This window comes from Gallus gallus, chromosome 3 (genome assembly GCF_016699485.2).
Source record: "Gallus gallus isolate bGalGal1 chromosome 3, bGalGal1.mat.broiler.GRCg7b, whole genome shotgun sequence".
Taxonomy (NCBI): Eukaryota; Metazoa; Chordata; class Aves; order Galliformes; family Phasianidae; genus Gallus; species Gallus gallus.
In genome coordinates this window covers 80,406,116-80,426,035 of record NC_052534.1, presented here as the reverse complement: position 1 = coordinate 80,426,035, position 19,920 = coordinate 80,406,116, and the positions used below count along the sequence as shown (strand labels likewise).

The 19,920-nt window shown below is 41.7% G+C and overlaps 1 protein-coding gene across 3 annotated transcripts in view; it reads right to left on the bottom strand.

Annotated features, from left to right (window-relative positions):
• Positions 1–19,920, bottom strand: part of FILIP1 (filamin A interacting protein 1) — a 139,140-nt gene that overhangs the window by 35,999 nt on the left and 83,221 nt on the right. For all 3 annotated transcript variants that reach the window (XM_046939691.1, XM_040697737.2, XM_040697738.2), the window contains 2 exons: positions 8,822–8,995; positions 6,355–6,533 (listed from right to left, as the gene is read on the bottom strand). In XM_046939691.1, the coding sequence (XP_046795647.1) occupies positions 6,355–6,533; positions 8,822–8,995 (353 nt within the window). The remainder of the gene's footprint in view (positions 1–6,354; positions 6,534–8,821; positions 8,996–19,920) is intronic.

Genomic DNA, 19,920 nt, shown 5'->3' with positions numbered 1-19,920 from the left:
AAAAAAAAAAAATAGTCCGAACACAAACCATGGCAACACAGTATTATTGTCATAGGTGCTTTATAAATATGAGCTGAATTATACATTTTGTGCTCTACATTCCTTTTTCCTTACTTCTGCTTTGGAAATTTCACAGGAAAGTTTAGTTTGGATTTTTGCATCTCCTTGTTTGTTTTTTTCAATTCTGCATTAAGATCTTTCTGTGTATAAACCTTAAAAGGAAATGAGATTGAAATGATGCAAGTATAAAACTAATTACTGCTAACCTTCACTGTTGTTGCCGTGCCTATAATCTACCAGCTTTTATTTGTCAGTGTTTTCCAGAGGTCTTAAATAACGTTATTGCCTCATGGTACTTGGCACTTAAACTCACAAGTAGAAAGGACTTCTGCCAAAAATCCCTTATGGCTGGCTTACATAGATATGAGAACATAACAGGATCTATGCTGCGTCACACTGGGCCTGTTCGTTCCCAATATTGTGTCTTTAATTATGGCTGGGGAGGTGAGACCGCAGACAGGACAAAGGCGGGGTCTTGCCTGTGGCTTCAGCTCACCCTAGCAGCCCCAACTTCCTTCCAGGTAATTGGGATTAATTCAGAGCCATTGAGGTAGCCTTTATTGATTATTTCCACTGTTCAGAATCCATACTTCTGTGTGAAAGGAAAACAAATATGGCATGAAGAGGCAAAATCACTTGTTCAGGTACCCAACAGCAGCGCTATCATTAAGATTTCAATTTTAATTAAGCCTCTTTTTTATCTTAGGAACTCCTCAGGTGAGACCTTGAGTCAGTTTCTGTTTCCCTTAATATCTCTGTAAGTAACCCTGTCAATTATGCCAAACTCACAGAGATTCACTTGAATCCATTTCTCTCCCAGTTCTCTTCTTTCTACCTCTTTGTCACCACTGCTCTTGATTATGTTCTACTATTTCAGCAAAATTCTCATAACTGCAAGGAAAAGGTACTTGAGTACCTTGAAAAGGCCTTTGAATGACAGAAAAAGATATAAAAAACATTGCACCTGTTTAGGGATAGGAAAGCTCCTATATAGACCCACTGGGTCAGAACAGCCCGCAAAATCAGGTGAAAACTTAAGGTTCTTCATGCGAGTTAATGAAAGTTATTTAACTGTGAGCAAGTCTTGAATGTCTGTAGGACATTAACTTACATAGTATGTCATATTCTTTGCTAGTCATTCTGCATATCTCTGTAAACTTCCATTTAAACACAAAGCAAATGTTCAACATGTTCAAGCCCGAATATCTTTCTAGCATATATTTATACTTGTAAATAAGTGGCATCTGTATAAAAAGTTTTAAATTTCAGTGAAACCTAGCATATCCACTGAAATCTGTTTCTAATATTTCTGAATGAGGAAGCAATTTTCCCAACATGACCCCAATTCAGATTTTGTTTTCTTTGCCTAAAAAAACAACAACCTAAAAAGATGGCCTCAATGGAGCTGTGAGCTGATATATATTTCAGTAGTATAACTCTGAAAAATGCCAAAGGCCCCTTAAATGTTAAAATTGTTACCTATTGCACCCTGGACAGGACTTGGGTCCATGAGCAGATTTTGAATGAAGTAATTTTTCCCCCCCATCTGACCCTGAGAGCATTTGAATCGATGATTTTAGCAAGCAAACTTGCTAGGAATAATGAACTATATCATATAGTTTTGTATAGTAATTCTCTCTCAAGGGCTGTGAAGCTGATGCCTACTTAGAAATAATTTTGGAAGAATAGCTGAAACAACACATGATGCTCTTTATATAATTCCAGAAGTGACTGAAAGACTGGACAGTTTTGAGGACTATCCAAGTGTGAAGAGATGGATTTGGACTAGTCCCAGCCCATGGCAAGCCTCGCATTGTGTAAGACTCAAAATACTTTCCCATTGTTTCTTCACAGTTGAATGTGGCTGTTTGTTCTCTCATTTTTAAATTACCTTTGGAGCCATTTTGTTGGAGCCTGGGACAAAATTCATTGGTCGAAACACAAACTTTGAGTAAGTCTCAAGGAACAACAGCTGCTGCCTTGCAGTCAGCTAGAGCTGTAAAACAGGACCTGTAAAACGGATGACCTTCAAATTTACTTAACTGTGCAGAAATGGTATTTGTCACTGCCAGGATTTTTCATTTATTTCTTCTAATAGACTACCACAGAATCTGTAATCTGTGATCCTAACAATATTTTGCAAGGAAAAGAATAAAAAGTATTTATATTTGTTACTAAACTGTTGTCCCTACATTATAAGATTAAAAGTTTAGAAATGCAATTACTGAAAAGTAGACAGGGAGTGACTCAGTGCTTTACCACAGCCAGCACTGTGCGGTAAGATGAGTAACTACTGTAGGCAGTGGTGAATTCCCACAGTCCCATTGGGCTGGCTTTCCCTTTTTTTGGGTCACAATTTGGAAACCAGGACAGAGAAATAACCAACAGATGAGAAAATCTAGTCAGAGTACGAACATGGCTAAGAATTCTTAAAAGAAAAAAAATAGCACTTAAAATACATATATATATATTTGTAAATAAACTTAATTTCCAGACTTTAAAGGAACAGATTACACAGCTGCATGTTGGAGTCTGTGCTGTCTGTTTGCACCATGCATCTCACTCTAATATCTCTGTATGGGGCTATTCTTATCACAGACTTCAGCCTTAAGCTGATAAACTATAGAGATTTATTAGCCTTGAACACTTCATACCTTTGACTTGATTTTTCTTTAAACAAGTAATTGACTGTTCTGTTGTTTTCCTGCCAGCTTCATTATCTTACAGTCTCAATAAAAATCAAGAGAAAATGCAAACTGGAAAGGTAATACAAACAACATCTCCAAGTGATTCCACACCCCAGCCTCTCTACTTGCTTGGGTCAAGTAAATAAAGGGAAGCAAAAATGCCCAAGTGCTCCACGGAGAAAGGCTTGGTGCTGCCGTCTCGTGGGAATAGGGAGAAGGGAAGCTTGGGCAATAAAAGCAGGAATGTAAAAAGGGAAAACAAAAGAGGATTTTCTAAAACTTGCTAACATCAACAGTCCCATTTTTTGTTTAAAGACGGCTGTGCGCTTTATTGCTTGCGGATCGCTTTCCTTTGCAGGTGATGTGGGCCCAGAATTACATCACCAGTGGAGCAGCCAAGAGCATCCTGGTGCCAGGATGACTGAAGCCGAGAGGAATGTATTATCACAGACCGCAGAGGGACTCGCCAGTGCATTCCTTGCTGGGGGTGCTGTGATGGGGGAGGCAGAGAGGAGATGATTTTACGCAAAGGCTGAAAGGAAACTTTGTAGAGGAAAGATCTGGGGTCACAGTCCTGCTGTCTCCTCTAAGCAGATCTAATTATGGCTGTATACTTCAAAAAGAGGGTTTGACTAAAACCAGATTGAGCAGGGCACTGCTCAGGGGGCACAGAACGAGTCCTCTCGGCTCTGTCTTTGAGGAAAACGCAAAATACCTCAGTGCACTGGGAGTGCAGACACTTGGGTTGTAAAGAAATACTTGAAGCCACAGAAGGAGAAGCAAGAACCAACTTAAAATTATCACTGCTTATGTGAACAAGTGACCATATGTAATATCAGTGCATTCATACAAACAGTGCTAATGTTAGATACGGGTGTGCATTTACTGACAGATTGTGCAATGCAGTAGAAGTCTCAGCAGTTTCAAGGACAATGCAGGAAATTACCAAATCATAGAATCACAGAATGGCTTGGGTTGGAAGGCATCTTAAAGACTACCCAGTTCCAACACACTTCCTTGGGCAGGGCTGACCCCCACCATCTCAGGCTGCCCAGGATCCCATCCAACCTGGCCTTGAGTGCCTCCAGGGATGGGACATCCACAGCTTTTCTGGGCAGTTGTGCCAGGGCCTCATCACTCTCTGAGTAAAACATTTCTTCCTAACACCTAACCTAAATTTCTCTTCTTTCAGTTTAAAACCATTCTCCCTTGTTCTATCACTACTAGAATGTAAAAAATTGGTGCCCCTTCCACTTATAAGCTCCCCTCATGTACTGGAAGGCCACAGTGAGCTGTTGCACACAGCACCTTCAGTAGGCTCCACCAAGGCTTTGCTGCCACATCTCACCATGGCTGTGACAAGCAGCGTCCCATGCCTCCAAAGGAAACTCCCTCCTCCCTGGTGTCAGAAGGCTTGCAGACTTTCTGCTGTCCCACAACACTGCTGAGGCCGTCCCGAACACAGGCCCGTTTCTATGCCACTAAAATCAAGAGGAGTTTTCCAGTGCTTTTAGTGGAAGCAAAATAAGCTGTCAACAAACTCGATTAAAAAAAGACTACAAGACAAGTTGCTCAGAGATAGGCACCTGACTGTCTCCTAGAGTACAGCCTTAGAACTACACTATTTCAGTTTTCAATACCTACAAAGATGCAGAGGAATCCTGAACTCTATGTGCACTTAGCAAACAAAGGTGAGGAATAAAGGTGGTTCAAGACTATACACTAGTGAGTAGTTTCCAGTCTTTCCTGGCTTTTCTGTACTGGTCTGGAAATGGGACAGAGGGAAGAGGACATGGGAGGAGGACCCTAAGGAGAGAGGAACGTCTGTACTTGGCTTTCCACATTTTGCCACATGCCATGTTCTTTCTCCTTGGTCACTACTAAACTTAATGTGATTTTTCCCAATTAGTGCATTGAACAGCATGGATTAAGTAGCAAACATCAAGTTTCTACTGTCACTAAGCATAAACCAAAAGCACTGCAACTGTTCACCTACAGTACAGAGGGAATGCCAACTAAAGCTATGGGACTAGGATGCTCTTAAAGATCTGCTTTCAATACAAGTTCAAACTAAAATTCTCCTTTTCATTCCTGTTTTTCCAAGAAGAAAAAGTAGGGTGTGGGAGAACAGGAGTTTAAAAGACACAAAAGAGCAGTAAGAGTACAAAAAAAATGCCCCTGGGGATAGGACTTGATATCTTTGCAGTTGTAATGTGAGACAGAAAAGTTCTAAATCAATTCATTAAAGGATACTGGTTCAAAGCAAACAGTCTATAAACTTAGGCTGCTTAATGGTCTTCAGGAGCTGGAATAATAAGAAGGCAACAACTGACAAATTAAAGGGAATTTTAACTGTAAAGAGAAATGTAAATGGTATTTTAACGCAGCTTTTACTTTTGTAGCAATTTAGTTGACTGTATCTCCACACATACAGATATTTACCACAGTGAAAAAAATGGCATGTAAGAGAATTAGATATGAATAACTCCTTACTTGGAAATACAACTGATTTTTTATTTTATCCTATGGGAATAAAATTGTTAAGATATCGACACATTTTTGTCCTTTAAAGTTTGCCAATCAACACAGGAAAACAAAGAATCAGAAAAAGAACAGCCACTAAAGCAGGAAATATAGTCACTTTAGCTCATGTGCCACCTACTCATAGCTGGCATTGAACAGAGCTCAGGAAATTCACTGAACAGTTCAGCTCCTGGCTTACTGCGATAGTCTGCCACCAGACTGCGGTTTCCTCAAAAGCATTTCTTCTTTCAACTTGCTCTAAGTATTCTTCTCAGAGCTTTTTTTTTTTTTTTCTTCCAAACTTTGTGGTTTGATTTTAAGCGGTTTGGTATGTGCATGAAATTTCATATTGGAAAACTCAGGCTGTTACTGAGTGCTCATTCTTCACCTAAGTTAGGTGCCCTTTCTTTTCTGTGACTTACAGAACAAATTGCTCCTACAATGACAAACACTTGAAGGAAAAAAAAACTGGAGCATACAAACATGCTAGATATACAACTGCAGGTAGTCCATCACAGGCTGGGCATTTTTTATAAAATACAAACATATTTACTTCCAGGGGAACGTAGAACTTGCCTGAGGCACGTTCCTTCAAAAACATGAAAAATAATGCAAATTGTTTGTGACTTTTTAAGCCTAAATGTGAAAGGCATGGCAAATTCCCTACCATGAGTGTGCCAATATCCGAATATGTGGTTTTCCTTACCCAGTCCTCCTGCTGTGACACTGTGCCCTGTCATTCACAAAATGTGCCGCTCAGCTGAACAAGCCAGCCCAAACCTTAGCCAACACAAATAACATCTGATCTCTCAAAAGCTACCAGGAGATGAACTCAAAATGGGAATGAATAATACAAAACAAATTCATTTTTAAATTCAAGCGCACACAGCAAGAATGTTCACTGGTACTCTTCCAGCTCTAGACTTGCAAAATAATGTACCACTAGCGTGAATGAAGTGACATTTACAAATGGATTACATGAATTCAGCACCATTTAAACACAGAAAAGACCAGCCCATGTCACTGCTGAACGTAAAAGTGTTGGGATATTGAGGGTGTGCTTTGCACTGTCTTGGATACTCACCTCTCTCGCTCCTGCTCCAAGAGGTTGGTAAAGTCATCGCTCTTGTTCATGTAATCTGTATGTTTATGCTTCTCATTTTCAAGCTCATAAACTGTGCGGCGATGGCATTTTTCTGCCAAAAGGAGTTGTTCCAGCATGCGTCGATATGTCTCCTTCTGCTTTTCTTCAAGCCTGTCCAGCTGGATTGCAGAAAAGGAGAACAGGCTGTTTCAGAGGTCTCCTGCTTACTTCATCTGATTTATTAACAAACAATGTCATGTTTGGTGAATGTGAGTCCTATAATCTTATGTCTTGTGCTTTACATAAAGCAGTGCCTAAAAATAGGAGTAATTGTCCCATAAAAATAATGATTTTTTTGGACAGGGTGTTTGCAATAAATATTTGCATAGCTCTTGAGTACACAAAGAACAGGGCTTCGTGCAGCTATAGGGTAACAAACAATACTGTTGCAGTGCAGAATGCCTCCTATGATGAGGTGCTGCTCAAAATTTCCTCATTTCACACGGGAACAGCAGCAGCAAATCTCTGGGAGGGATTTTAACCCTGAGTTCAAGTGCATCTATGGGGACAGACACCCAAGTGAGCAGCATAAGGTATAAGCTCAAAGCTGAAATTTGAACTGTGCATCTTCAACACAGTTATACCTGTATGACTGCTCAGATAAAAAGTGTGATCAGGCCCTGTCCACCTCCTGTATGATACTCATCCCCCTCTGCCCCACCTTCACCTGGCAGCTGCTGTTTCACAGGGTGCCTCTGCAAGCTGGGGGAAATAAGAGAGCAGGAGGGCTACACTGAAGCAGCTCTCCAGAAGCTGAATATGACAGTCAGAAAAAGTCATTGCATTTTATAAAGGAGCCAGAATATCTTTTGTGCACTGAGGAATTTTTGATACCATTCTATTTTAGCTCTCATGTAACCTCTGTAGACCCAGACATGACAGAAATTGATGTACACTGAGGTCCCCTAGCCAGTATTTCATGCATGCTCTCAAATACTGATGTTTGCTTTCCTTCAAATCCCAGAAGATATCACGATGAAAGTGAATAGTATAAAGGTACCCAGCGGTAGACAATTCCTGGTGAAAAAACTGTATGTTCTGAACAGAAGAACTATGAAGAATTGGACAAATGCTGCAGTGTATTGTATGGCATATTGTTGCATGATCTTTGTCTGTGCTCTGGACTGTTATGAAACTATGACCATGGGCAATGGTTGCTTATTTTGGCACTCACAGTGGCCTCAAACATTCCCAGATCTATTCTAGGTTTATTTATTTATTTATTTATTTATTTATTAGATTAGATTTTAAGCCAAGAGTTTAAATCCCTGGCTTAAAGTCCTGCAGATCTCCTTTAGGGGCTGAACTAACTTCATAGCTCTGGTGGTGAAGAGACAAGATATGATTAGGGATTTGTGATCCTGTAATTACGGTCAAAATCTATCGCTGATGATATTCATTTCTGAACTACTCCTATGCTAGTGCTCTAGTATGTCACAGAAAAGGAACTGGGGATACAGCTGGATTGATGGCAGTGTGGACATAAGTCATCAGTGTGCCCTTGCAGCCCAGAAAGCCAACAGTATTCTGAGCTGCATCAAAAGAAGCATTGCCGGCAGGTCAAAGGAGGTGATCCTGCCCCTCTACTCTGCACTGGTGAGACCTCACCTGGAGTGCTGCATCCAGATGTGGAGTCCTCAGTACAGGAGAGACATGGACCTGTTGGAGCGCACCTAGAGGAGGGCCACAAAAATGATCCAAGGGACAGAACACCTCTGCTATGCGACAGGCTGGGAGAGCTGGGGCTGCTCAGCCTGGAGAAGAGAGGGCTCTGGGAAGACCTGAGAGCTGCCTTTCAGTATCTGAAGGGGAGCTATAAGAAAGAAGGGGACAGACTTTTCAGCAGGGTCTGTTGTGTTAGGACAAGGGGAAATGGCATCAAACTAAAAGAGGAGAGATTTACAGTGGATATAAGGAAGACTTTTTACAATAAGGGCAGTGAAGTACTGGAACAGATTGCCCAGAGACATGGTGGATGCCCTCCATGTCCCCAGGGACATCTAGGTCAGGCTGGACAGGGCTCTGAGCTACCTGATGTACCTGTAGATGTCCCTATTCACTGCTAGATGAGCTTTAAGGGTCCCTTCCAAGTAAAATGTTTCTGTAATTCTGCATTTCTAAAAACAGAAATGCAACACATGAAGATTTTACTCTCACTTACCTGCACCAGCCCTAAAGAACATACAAGCTCTAGATTGTTTGTGTTCAAACCCTGTGATTTTAATTACTCTTATTCAGCAGGTTAAGTTAACAAGAATATTCATTTTTTTCTTCGATTTCTTGTCATTTCCACCAACATTATATTATCCTCTGGCATGTTTTGCATACACACAAAATGCATGCAATTTCTCTTCTGGTTAGGAATTCCCCTGCACAGGCTTGAAGATGTGAACTGAGAAGTTTTTACCTCTGACATTGGTTTCTCATAGACATCTTCTCCTATAGATTTTTCTTGGGCGAGGATGGCGTCCCTGTGTAGCACTCGCAGCACACTCTCTGGAGCTGCAGAGCCATAGTGAGCTTCTAAAACTTCAGGTTTGGTTTTCTCTGTCTTCAGCATGTGGATCACATCCTCCCTTGCCTGTAACATAGCAGATCAGTACCATAAACCAATTTTAACCAACAGGGGAAACAGGGAAAATCGGGGCACTTCATACGTACAGACTGCATGCAGAGAAACAGTACAAATGAGAAGAATGCTGGGCTGCCAACGTAAATACAAAACTTTGGGAGATAGCAAAGTAAACACAATCTGTGTAAGCTGAATGCAGCCCCTGTAGGCATTATTTATTCTAATCCCTCTTGTCTTTACATTTGAATGCCATGGATTTTGATCTGGCTTGAAACTAAAGCCAAGGAACATCATTAATCTTCACATTTTTTTTTACTTATTTTGTGCCCTTGCTGTTCTCTGACTGCATTTAGGGGATGAGTAAAACAAGCAGCACAAATGGGCTGAATTAATGTTTTTCAGATGGCCTCACGTTTCCAAGTAGCCCCCTACCTGACTTGGTGGCTATAGGTTATCTTCAGATGCTTTAAAAAAAAAAAAAAAAAAAAAAAACCTTTTCTAACTTTTGCTTGCTTAAACAAAACCCATGGAAAAAAAAATCCCCAAAGGATGTCCCAGGTTTCCTTGGAGCATGCACCTCCCACAGGCCCACAGCAATGGAAAGCAGAAAGGTGCGGCACCATTTTTCCTCTTCCCTGCCCTGCTCAACCCTTGTGAGCCTGGGAAACAAGTTAAGAGCTAAGGAAAAGTTCAGGTAGTTTAGGAAAAATCTCTTACAAATTCAGCCCCAGTGTGAGCAAGGAATGTTTAGGATTTATGAACTGGCCAAGACTTCGTGTTTTTCCAGTGTTCATAATGGCACTCGGTGCTATCGCTGTAGCAAATCCTAAATCTTTACCCAATACCACAGAGACATCACAGCTCTACAAAACCACCTGCTTTTAAAATGAGCAAGGAAATAATTTCAGAAAATGGCAAAGACCACTTAATCTTTCCTGAATAAAATAGAGTAATGTGAAAATAAAAAAATGAGTTTTAGGCAAAGATCATGCCACTCAGTTGAGAACTAGATGAACTGTAAACAGTTACCTGTAAGGGCTTACCCTGTACAACATTTTGTACCTGTAAGAAAAAGCCTTACATGCAGTTCTGCCTACAAGATACAGCTAACAGACCGGAATGGTAACTAATGTTTTTTCAGCATGAGTGCAGAAGGGTGCATCGCTGAAGGACGTCAGAACTACAAATGAATTATGTGGGCTAGTCCCAAGGAACGCCAAGAGAGCCTGCACACCTCCCTGCATCATGTCCTGGGAATATACCACTCTCAAAACAGGAAGAAAAAAAAAGAAGTTATTTTAGGAAAGCTTGAGGCAGTTTTAATAACATGCCATATACTTTTTTTACATGTCTGTAGAAATAATGGTTATTTTAATGTCTTTGTTACTAAGAGGTTAGTGCTTCTAATCTGAGTGGTTTTTTTCTCCACGGTGAATGAATGTAATAATCATCACACGCTCTGGCAAGGCAGAGAATAGGAAACCTCTCCCTCCCCAGTCACCTGGCTGTGACTGCCAGACAGTGACTAAATTGGGTTCCTAAAACAGATGGTCCAATCTTCTTGGCTCCTGCTTCTTCTGGTTAGCACCTTCCACAGTGTCCATTAAATGGCACCTGGGGACCCTGGCCTCTGTTTTTGGGCCATCTGCATCCTGTCCCAAGGCATACTCAGTGTCTCACTGTGGGCCCCGTGCAGTGCTCAGGGCCATCTCTGTGCAAAGGGAGCCCTGAAAATATGGGGACAAAGGGAGCAGCACTCTTCTGCCCTGTGCACCAACACCAAAGACGCACCATGCTGAAACCTTGACTCATTTTGGTCCGAAGCACAGGAAGCTTCAAGCCCCATTTCTCAAGAATGGGTCTACCTTGGAAGACTCAACTAGAAGGGAGGGAGGAGGGATGAATTTGTTCATTCCTATTGCAGCTATCAGGCCCCATATGGTGTAATTAAACACTGAGAGGCAAAGCAGAGACAACCCCTGCTTGGTGATTTAATGTCAGTAGGCGCTGGCAGAGGAACCTAATGCTGCCCTTCCCAATGAATGCCCTAGCTCCTGTCCGGGCTGTGCATACTTTCCTTCCAGCCTCATTATTCTTTAATCATCATTGACTGAAACAGAACAATTTCAGCAGGAGAGAATAAGAGTGTCCCTGAAACAAATTTGCCAGTTAAGAGATGCTTCTGGTTGCTGCAGTTTTGGGTCCCCAGGAGCCAGTGTTAGAGGAGCTGGGAAGTAGGTGATGCTAAACAGAGGAACTACACTCCCAAACAAGAAAGAAGAGAGTGTCCAAGCTCTGTCAGAGCTTTGAGGGACACTCTTTTCCACAGCATCACAGAACGACACAATGGCTGAGGTTGGCAGGGACCTCTCCTATGAAGAAAGGCTGAGCGAACAGTGCTTGTTCAGTCTGGAGAAGAGAAAGCTCTGGGGAGACCTCACTGTGGCATTCCAGTACTTAAAAGGAGTTTATAATTAGGATGAAGAAAGGGAACAGATGTTAGATATTAGGAGGAATTTTTTTCACTCAGAGTGTGGTGAGACATTGGAAGAGATTGTCCAGAGAAGCCGTGGATACTCCATCCCTGGAGGCATCCAAGGCCAGGTTGGATGGGGCCTTGGACAACCTGATCTAGTGGTTGGCAACCCTTCCCATAGCAGGGAGTGTTGGAACTAGGTGATCTCTTAAGGTCCCTTCCAACCCAATCCGTTATTTGATTTATGATTCTATGGAAGCCATTTGGTCCGAGCTCTCTGCTCAGGTAGTGAAACTCAGAGCAGGCTGCCCAGGACCACGTCCAGTTATTCATTTCATCATCTTTAAGAGCTCCAGAGCACAGGGCAAAGCCATGGAAACCCTGAGCAGAGAGGCACCTTGCTGCAGCCCAAGGGAAGGATTTCCAGCCCACGGGACATGTCAGGTGGCACCCACCCACTCATGTCCTCCTTTGTGGGCAGTCAGGACTTGGATCACAGTAACATGATAAGATGCCTTCTGCCTTTTCTGGGCTTGATCATTGTTCCTATTATTATCTTTTCAAGTACTCTGTTCCTATGGACTTATGATAACAGTTTGTAACAAGAAAACTAATAAACAGACACTCAGGTTGCTAGGATGCATAGGAGCAAAAAATAAAAGAGGCCTCATGCTAATAATAAACTGGAGACAAATTTGCTTTTATTTGGTCAGAGTCAAGCCCCAGCACTGAAAGATTCTGCCATGCCACTGCCCCAGGTCTGGGCAGCTATATCCTATCTTCCCAACCAGCCTTGGGATTTGCAGACTCCAATTAGTCTCTCTGACACTCCTCAAGATAAATGTACATGGAAGAAACTGAAACTGCAGGCCTGTATTATTCATGATTTCATGTTTCCTCCAAATGACAAATTTTCCACTGAAACTAGAAGAGAACTCATAAGAAAATGTTTTCTTTCCATGCATAGAGAACAACCATCACTGAACTAAACCTCGGGATATAGACCATTTCTAGATAAAAAGTCAGCATAATACTGTGGAGAAACACTTGGGCTACTTCAACACACACACCTGCAAAGAAGTGTGAGAGGTCCCTCTTCCAAGCTAGGAAGATCTATACTGGCAAGCTGCTTCTACTTCCATATCTATTTATGTCCCTTCCTTGCTCCAAAGCACAACACTGTTTAGCATAAATCATAAGCTAGGAGACAAATACAAGGAAGAGATTTCAAATTGAAAGTAAACTTGTATAAACATCACAGACTAAAGGTTTTATCTGTTTTGGTTGAAGAAACATGGTGCTTGACAGAATAAAGCCCTCTCTCAAGTCCTTTTTTTATTTTATGGAGGTGTGCTGATGAGAGAGAATATTCAGGCGTGAGAAGGCCACACACTGAAACAGTTTTCAACATAATGAAAATTATTTGAGTAAGTCCAGAAAACTGCAAGTACCCAGAAAAGCTCTTTAAAGTCTACGTACAGAATTTAGAAAATAAATGCATCTTCCCTCACAGTTTTTCATTACTTAAATTGTCCTCCCGAAAACTCTAAGATAAGCTTCTATTTGTACTGCTGATGTTGTGGTTACTCAGAAAATAAAGACATTTTCTCCGTTAACAAAGTGCCGTCAGACAGTTAATCCACTGAACTGTAGGACTGATTGAGACAGATTAATGAACGGGTCGTCTTAGAAATACTCTCAAGCTAGGAAGCACAAAAGGCCATGCAGGTTGAGAAGTGTTTTTCCACTCATTTTCTCCAGGAGCAAAGTCTGCTGAGAGTTCATCAAACTCTTTCTACCGCCCCTGCTGACACAAGAACTACGTCAAACTGTATCACCTAAGCCTTGTTCTGTCCTTACTGCAGGTGCCAAAATCTAAAGGATGGTCATCTAAGATCTCCACTACATCCACTGAGGGGCTAAAATTCAATGAAGTGCTGCTGTTCCACACAGCTCCTCCTGCTCTGCTCTGCTGCTCAGCTGCTGCCGTGCCTACTTAAGTTGTGGGTCTGTGTTTCTACCTGTGAACTCCCTCAGCACACAGCTCTCCTCTCCTAGGAGTGCATGCTGTCTGCCCTGCTGGAAGGCTGATGTGGGACCACTCTTCACACGGTTCCCTCGAAATACTCACTTTTTGGCAGAATAGAAGAGAAAGGCTTTCTTCAGCTTACTGGTTTGAGTGGAGAAAGGGTCTGAGTTCCAAAACTCACTTTAATACGTGCCTAGTAAAATATTTAAATAATATAGAAAGGATGTAAAGAAGTCCCTGCATAAAATTGAAACCATTTAGGAAACAATAGCATGACTCTGCTGCTTGTAAAAGGGGACTGGCAGCCTAGCAACCAAATTCTTGGTCAATGGAAAGACTGTTACACAAGCCCAGCATTCGGACGTGCTTCCTCCTCCTGCCCTGCCCTGCCAATTTACCACAGCCCTCTCTCCCCATTCCCACAGTCTTTGGCCTCTCCCGTGAGACCGCCAACAAAACTTAGCACCCACTAAACGGGGAATTTTTGCAATAGCCCATTTATCACCTGGGAAATGGGACTGGGCTGCTCAGACTTGTTTCATGTAAGGCAGCTAGTAAATTGGGAGAAAAAATCAGCTGCATTTGAGATGGACTGAATGGACTCAAAGTGATCACTGTCAGATGAGAATAAAATCCAACTCGGAATCCTTCGCCAGGCCATTTCCTAAACTCTTCCCCCAAATGTTGTTTGTTCATAAACTGCGTTCCTGCAAATCTACAGTGTTACCACTCTCTAAATCACCTACCAGTACTATCTCCCTCATAGCTCAGTGCTCCACCTAAAGTATGCCTAATGACTTCAGAGAGTTCTAAATACTTCAATAATATGACGAGAATCCCCTCCATTTATTGAAAGAAGTTTTGAAAATTCAGGGCCAGAAACGATGTTTACAGGGAATACACTCATAGAATATTTGGAAGTTCTGATATTTGCACCTTTTTTTTTTCCACACTTTTTTCTTAGTTATCACAGCATTCCATTCTGCCTGCACAAGTGAAAGCACAAAGTAACTGAGGTTTAATGTTTATAAAGTCAGGTTTTTCTTGCCAGTGATTAATGGCAAGAAGTATCGATCAAACCACAGACAGCTTAACTTGTTACTTGTGGTGCTGGTACTTGTATTTCACACAGTTCAGGTTATTAATAGTGCAGCAGCTGCCCTGTATTACATCAGAAACTAGATAAGGTCACAGATTCTCCCTGCAAAGCTGTAATCTTGCCAGTGGCTGGTTTCCTAAATTCCAGTAGACTTTAACAACTTTTCACCTAGAGCTAACAAACATCACGACCACGGCATACTTCTAAAGGAAACGGGGAGGATGCACTCACACTGCTGTCTGCACTAACCATGCCGTGTCACAGCCAGGGCAGGAATAGTCTTGAGTCAGAAAATTCCCATTAGAGACCTCAGAGAGTAAATACAGTGTGTTTATTTACTCTGATTTAGTAAAGACAGCATCTTCAGGCAACTGTAGCTGAAAAACTGTATCTGCAAAAGCTCCTAACACAAACTCGTGTTTAAACTCAGCCACTGCCCTTCTTTTCTTACTTTAAAATGAAATTCAAACAATTAAAAAGAAAGCAGATTTTCTTCATTTTTGTTTCATGATACTATGAGCACGAATAAAGAAAGTAATAAAAATTATCCTGCCTACTGGAAGGACACTTCTGCTAAAGGTTTGCTTCCCCAAGCTATCCCTGCATACTGATACATGGTCTGGGCAGAAACTTGTTTTGAGGGCCATAAGTATTCAGTGTGCAAAGAATGCTTCAAAGCAGGTAAGTTGGATGCTTTACTGTATATTGCATCATGCAAAGCTCCTTTCTGCTAAAAACTCAAGAAATACTTTTTTCTCCTACACTGGATGTCTGAAGTAGCCATGTTTACAACATTCACCTAATGGTTGAAAACGATGGCTTAATGACGTGGTCTGATACTGTTAGTGGCTTTAAACTAAAAGGGGAAATTTCAGATAGACTTTAGGAAGAAATTCTTTACTTGGAGAGTGGTGAGGTGCTGGCACAGCTGCCCAGAGAGCTGTGGGTGCCCCAGCCCTGGAGGCACTCAAGGCCAAGTTCAGTGAGGCCCTGGGCAGCCTGAACTGGTGGGGGGCAGCCCTGCCCACAGCAGGGGATTGGAACTGCATAGCCTTTAAGGTCCCTTCCAACCTAAGCCATTCTATGAGTGCTTCTGCGATTTTATGACATTAATGCATTGATTTTCTTTCAAGGAAGACGCTTGCCCTTCATCTTAGCTAAATTTCCTAACACTTGAAACTTTGGAATTCACTTGTACTAATTTCTTTTAACATTTCTGGACTCATATTTGTGTAAGTGATTTGCACTGGAAGTAAAGAGTGAGTTCAGCACTGAAAAATGAATGTTTTTTTGCGCAGTGTTTTAGTGTAATACATAAGGAAATGCAAGTGATCTCTTGTGACTGTGGGGATACGAAACAAAGTTGACCTGTCTTGGTCACACTGTACAGAACTTTCTGGCCTTGTACAAAGCCCTCAGGATCATCATACCCAGTGTACCGTCATGGTCTGAATTATCTTACAGTGATAACACAGAAAGTCCTCCTAAAATCAATACTGAAGAAAAGGTACATGACAGACCAGTTCGTCTGCTGAATAAATCTTCTGAAGTGGCTCCAGAAGAATTACATCAGAGATTAATTTGGTCTCTTATATTTAAAAACATCCTTGCTAAAATTGCAGAGCTGGGGAGCAGTGCTGAGCAGTATAGTACTTCTTGCAGCAAGCTTCGAAACAGATCAAATGAGCACTAGAAGACATCTGTCTGTTATTTCCTGCCCACACAGCTTTGTTCTGCTTTGTTGCCAGAGAGCTCCATGGATGATGTCACTTTTTTTCTGAAGAAAACAGGCCACCAGAGCCTTTCACTGACATAATTAATTATCTGTAGTCTGGGCCACAGCCAGAAAATTCCCATGGCAAGGCCCCGACAAGTATTAACTCCACATTGCTTAATGTTTTCAGAATTACTGGGGTTTGGGATATCCTGCCTTTTCCCCCTGAAACAGATCTTTGCTCAGTAGTATCAAATCATGGGACGGTTACTGTAGCATGCAGAATTGTCTGATTTTGATGATCCCATCAGCGCAGGGAGATGGGTGCAGGAGGTCACTGTCAATTATGCATACAGATCTGCATGTTGGGATGTGCTTTACATGCTTCAGGAATGAATCGCAGAAGCTAAACCCGCTGGTTTGGGTTTACCATATCCAGCCATACATCTCAGCCAACATTAAGCGTATAATAACATTTTGCACATGATCTGAAGCCCGTCAGTAAGCAGAGGCCCCAGATTGATGCAACCAGTCAACAGGGGAATGAAGGAACATCTGTTAAAGCACCTTTTTGGACACTTGAGCAGGGAGAATTGTTCATGACAGCACATGAAGAACTGCATTCACAATTCAGGCCCGGTCTGTGGCTGCTGTGTTGCAGTGCACAACCTAACAAATGAAGTAATTAACAAAGCAGCTTTAGATCTCTGAGCAGCTGTGAGAGCACAGCTCACCACAATGCTTGCACAGGCAGAGAGCTCCCTGGTTGCAGTACTTCAAATCAGACATGGAAAGCTCCAGTGGCTCCAGTCCCTGTTCTGCTTTATTCATGTTAAGGAAATGATCTGCAGCTTTCCATATCCCAGATGAATGGCAGATCACGAGCCACTGTAGCAGTATAGGAAATTACTAAAATCGTAGCACTTTTCACACACATTAAGGCAACCTTTATAGCTGGATTTGTGTAGTAAGGCTGTATTCCTTTAGTGACCACAATTTATTTTGTGATCAGTTAGCACATATTTAAGAGGGAAAAAAAGATGACTTATGAAAGGCTAAAAGAAAAAGCACTAAATTTCCTCTTTCCTGTGTTATCATCTTCGCTTTAATCTTATGGCAACCAGTCTGGACCAAAACTGAAGAGATCCACTTTCTGTTCACAGACCTCTTTCCAGTGGCTACCACATACGACTCATGATTCATTGACTCTATAAGGACTTACTTATCCTCTCTCCAAGAGTAACAAATCCACCCATGTACTTTTTTCTACAGCGCTCTGGCTATCCTCTGGCCGGAATGATCATGTGTGGAGCAGGACAGGATGAGAGACGAGCTGGTGCCACTGGGGACATGGCCATCAGGATGATAAAGTTCAGAGGAAATCCTTCTGCCTCTCCCACAGAGACTGGAGCATAACCCAGAGCAAGCTACCAGCAGACATAAGTGTGTATACATGTGTAATAAACTGTATACACAACTTTCTCTTGTCCAAGCATTTTGTTGGCTTCAACAAGCTGTTTTTCAGTGCTCTGCGCATTCAAGTTACTGATGACTGATGAATGGGCAAGTATAGTAGGATTGCATTACAGCCAGCACTTACCAGCATAGCCACTTATTTAAATAGAGGAATCATCAAAGGTCGGGGGGGAGAGGAGAGTGAGCTCTCCGAAAAAGGTCACTTAGGGTAGACAAGGAAAGGCACAGAATGAGAGCCCCTGCCCATGCCCTCGATGTCTTCACAGCCTCCTGCTGCCTCTGAAGTCCCTGGATCTTGCTGAGTCTGTCCTTCCTCATGCCCTCCCCACATCTCACTTGGGTGTCCTCTCCCCTCTCCATCGCTCTACTGCATTCCCAGGAACAATAATAGAGTTTCTCAAAATGCCATTTTGCCTGAAATGCTGGGGCTGCCTAAACCAAGGGAAATGACTTTTTATTATAAAGCTAACTCCATCAACACTTCTGTTTCTGTCTTGCTTAAACACAAAGGCCACAGATGTCTGGAAGCTACCATGTAACTGTACTTAGGTCAGTCAGTTCCACTAATTTTGCTGGTATGAAAGAATTGATGTTTTTTTTCTGTTTTTCTTTTCTGGTATTTTTTTCTGCTTTTTTTTTTTTTTTTTTTTTTTTTTTTGTCTGTGTGTGTGTGGTTTTGCTTTGTTTTGTTTTCCCAAAGAAAAACAATAATTTCCAGGATAAGAAACACTTGCAAAATTCAAACCATTCCTGTCTTAGAGAAGGACTTCCTGTAATAATCTTTCAGCAGTGCATCAGTTTGGGTGCCACATGTGTGCAGCCCTCAGACATAAGTCACTGAGCTCGTTTTACTTTGGACCTTATGCAAAATTCTACACTGAAGCCAATAATTTCGCAAAGATGTGGCAAGACACAGGATGCTCACTAGGGCCAGCCGTCTTTTATACGAAAATGTTGCATTTCTCTTGTTTTAGTCAACCAATAGGTGGAGCCTTTAACCCTAGAAACAAAACACTTTGTCAAGATAGTCGTGTTCCCACAATTGTTATATAAAAGCTTATGTTTGTTTTTATTAAGCTCATTTTGGATGGAAAATAATCAGTTTTGCTCTCAAGAGCTTATCTGATCCTCAGCTGGAGAACAGGAGACTCAAACTCAATAAACACACAATTGGGGCAGCAAAGTTAATAAAACTCAGCTACAACAGAAATGTTAAATTAACAACTGGTGACTCAGAGAACTGGACAGCAGCATGACACATAAGACATACGCTCATTGCAAGCTTTCCCAAGAATCCCAGATATTTTAAAGCCATGTATCCAGCATTTACTGCAAATGGATTGGCCATGTTCTCTCCCACAGAGTGAGCCTTCTCCCAAGAAAATGAGAAAAGATATAAAATTTCTCATTAATGTTGCAGCGAGAGTACAATTTCTGTTGAGTAAATGAAAAAAAAACCACACACACAGCAAAACAACCCCAAACCAGTTAAATGACATTAGCTGATTAAAATGATTTGGAAAAGATTGGATAGGAGGATCAGTTAAGGACACTGATTCCAGTGGAAACAAGACCAAAACTTAAAGTTGGTCTGGAGCAGTACTTTCTGTATGGTTTTGGAAAGAAGATTAGTAATTTTTTAAAAAACATATTAAAAAAAACCCCACCAACAGCAACAAACCAATCTACTCATCCTCTTCCCTCCACTCTAGATGAGATGTTCAATGGAACGGGCACACCTGCCAGTTATTCTTCCCTCTTCTGGTCCTCTAAGCCTAAGCAACGTCAAACTCCAGTGAGTGCAGCTCAGGCATTAGCAGAGAAGAACATTAAAGCATCTCTGTGGAAGAGATTTTCAGCTTACAGTTGTTCAGTGACAGCAACATTTCAGTATGGATAATGACTTCAAAAACATAATTCTAAAGCAGTTTTACGACCAAAGAGATCGTTATCATCGCTATGGTTGATAGCACCTCTGCCCTTAATTTCAGAGGGAGCAGGAAATTGCCCGAATAGCACAGTTTAACTCCTTCAGAATATTGCCTTATCTTTTTTTCTCTCATAACACAGCAGGATTTTTTTTTTTAATTTGTAATTATTGTGACTGGCTAGACAAGATCTGTATCTCTTGCATTTTGAA